The sequence below is a fragment of the Haliaeetus leucocephalus genome, unplaced genomic scaffold (genome assembly GCF_000737465.1).
Source record: "Haliaeetus leucocephalus isolate CR32 unplaced genomic scaffold, Haliaeetus_leucocephalus-4.0 Scaffold306, whole genome shotgun sequence".
In the NCBI taxonomy this organism is placed as follows: Eukaryota; Metazoa; Chordata; class Aves; order Accipitriformes; family Accipitridae; genus Haliaeetus; species Haliaeetus leucocephalus.
The window spans coordinates 3,919,279-3,921,762 of record NW_010972742.1 but is presented as its reverse complement, the minus strand read 5'-3'; the positions used below and the strand labels follow the sequence as shown (position 1 = coordinate 3,921,762).

The window sequence follows — 2,484 nt, the reverse complement described above, 5'->3', positions numbered from 1 at the left end:
GCCATATTTCTGCTCTGATGAAGATGACACCTTTTGAGCTCATTGTTTACCGTAGTTCTTCCGTAAACTCCTTTATTTCATAGTATGCGATATGTCTTTCCTCATTTGGCACATTCCAAACTCAGTGGGCAGCTGGCTGACTTTGCTCCTCCATGTGTTCAAAGCCCAAATGGATGTAGCAGACCATCTTCCCTCTCACTCAGGGGAGGCACTGAGCAGTAGATGCTGTTGTGTACATAGTAGCTTCTCCTCAAAGACCTCAACATCTTGTGCAGGACACTAGGTCTCAGACCGTAGGACATAGGGTTCCCCTGCTCTGATTTTGCAGAGGGCCCGTTGAGAGAAAGGACTTTCTGAAGTCATCTAAGAAGTCCATGACAGAGCTGGCATCCAGTCATTACCATCAGATCACATCTCCCTCTTTCTCGGTTAAAGGCTTTTGTTGATCAGATACCTCTCTTCTCCCCACCTTGCTGAAGTCAGCATATCCCAAAGACCAGACTGCCTTTCGCACACCAGTCCAGCACTTCTGTTACTGAGCTAGGGATATTCTGCAGGGTGCTTGCCCTCAGTTCATTATTGGTTTTCTTTTTTCACCTCTAGGTTATGCCCCTAATGATATGTGATGGAAGCAAAACAGAGTCTGCCCATCACTGTCAAGAAGCAAGGTATGCTGTGCCAGCAGAAGGGCTTTCTTTGGTTAAACAAGTGGTGCAGATAGCAAAGAGCAGCTGGCATATGTGTCTGGAGAGGATGAGGATGACGAAGAGGGGGAGGATGAAGAGGACTTCAAGCCTTCTGATGGGAGTGAAAATGAAATGGAGACAGAAATTCTGGACTATGTGTGGACCCAGTGACCAGTATGACTGCTGTTGGACAGAATCTTCTCTGCTCTTGTTCCTTGAGAGCTGAGGGTTCAGCCACCATGCCCAGGATGTGGGAAAGCAGAACTTGTACTAAGATGATGACGATCTCTCTGCACCGACTGCGGTGCCTGCTGATGGCTGTCATTCTGGATGTTTGGGAGCCATTGCCTACATTTTCATAATTGCTGGCTAATAAGCCCTCAAGCAAGCTCAACAAACTCCCAAGAAAGAGCCCAGAATCCAAGCCATACACCAGAGAAGAGGAGAAGTTGCATTCCCAAATGTCTCCATGTGTGCGAAGTGCACTTTGGCCAGGTTGGTGGCCACGTGGACAATAGAAAAGGTGCCTGAGGAGGTGCTGGGGGAAGTACTCCGGTGCTACTGGAGTCCCTAAGGCAGGTGCTGCCCTTCTGCTTGTCTAAGGGCAATGAAAATACTGTGTCATGACTTCAGCATTGAGCCTTGCCGGTAATCTTGGAAATAAAGCCTGCAGGAAAACACACTTTCTGGCAGTGAATAATTCCCTTCTGTGGGAGGTAGCGTACGTTGTCCTCACTAGCTGATGCACTTCTCAATTCTGTCTTGACTTCCCCAGTAGTTAGCAAGGACTGAAGGAAGCAGGCAGTGGGGCAAAGCTTCAGGTCCACAGAGGTTGGCCGCTCTGGCCATCAGTCTGCCACTGCTGGCTGGATTGCTACCACCCTGTCACAGAAATGAAGGCTCTGCTGGCACTTTCTGAGCCTTGTGCATTCCCCAGTGTGTTACAAGTGCAAGGTTTCTCATTTGTGGCCGATAATATGCTCTAATGCATGGTTTAATACGATTTCAGCCTCCTGCACTTGTGTGAGGCTTCTCAAGGCTTCAGCATTTTTTTATGTTCTGTGGAGTTTTGTTAGACTGAGATATTTCCTTAGGTTTGGCCTCCAGCCCACAGAAGAAGCATCTGCAGGGCTCTTGCACAGTGACACATACCTGTGCTCCTGAATACATGCATATGTATGTAAGTGTATATATACACAGAAGCTGCATCTGCGACTGGCTCCTCGGGTGTGCACTCACCATGGCTGACTGGGAGATCCTGTGCTTTGCCTTGTGCTCCTACCTCAGGGTAGCATGGGTTGCAATGGTTAAGTACAAAGGCATTTTTTACAGCTTTAAGACTTTACAAGGGGAGCTGTGCATCAATCGGCCTCTCTGGGGGCACCGCCAGCCAGGGTAAGGTGTAGGTCCTGGCAAGGTGGGAATCCAGAGGCACGAGGGTCTGTGCAACAGCCTTACCCTTCTCAAGGCAACAGGGCACTAAAAAAAGGAGAGATGCAGTAGGCATACCACTGCCAGGTAAGAATATGTGCTCAGGTATTTGCAGGCACCAAGAATAAATATCTTAGAAGTGCTAGGAAAAACACCCGAACCCAAGCTTTCCATCATAGAAGCCCAAGGCCAAAGCAGCCAGAAATCACTTGGGCCAGAATTCATTTATTTCCCAGCCATTTTCAAAATTCCTCTGTTTGGGAAGACTGCAGTGATGTGGATGTTTAATTCTGCCTGAGTAGATAACGGTGTTACCAGCCCTGTCTGCACAATCTGATCCTTTCATTTCCAAAAGCTCAGACTAAAC

General features: G+C 48.1%; 1 protein-coding gene across 1 annotated transcript in view; it reads left to right on the top strand.

The window, feature by feature from the left end:
• GTF3C5 (general transcription factor IIIC, polypeptide 5, 63kDa) overlaps positions 1–2,170 on the top strand; it is a 4,883-nt gene extending 2,713 nt beyond the window's left edge. Inside the window, exon 5 of the mRNA XM_010571107.1 lies at positions 710–2,170. Coding sequence (XP_010569409.1) covers positions 710–857 — 148 coding nt within the window. The 3' untranslated portion in view covers positions 858–2,170. The remainder of the gene's footprint in view (positions 1–709) is intronic.
• Positions 2,171–2,484: the final 314 nt, after the last annotated feature.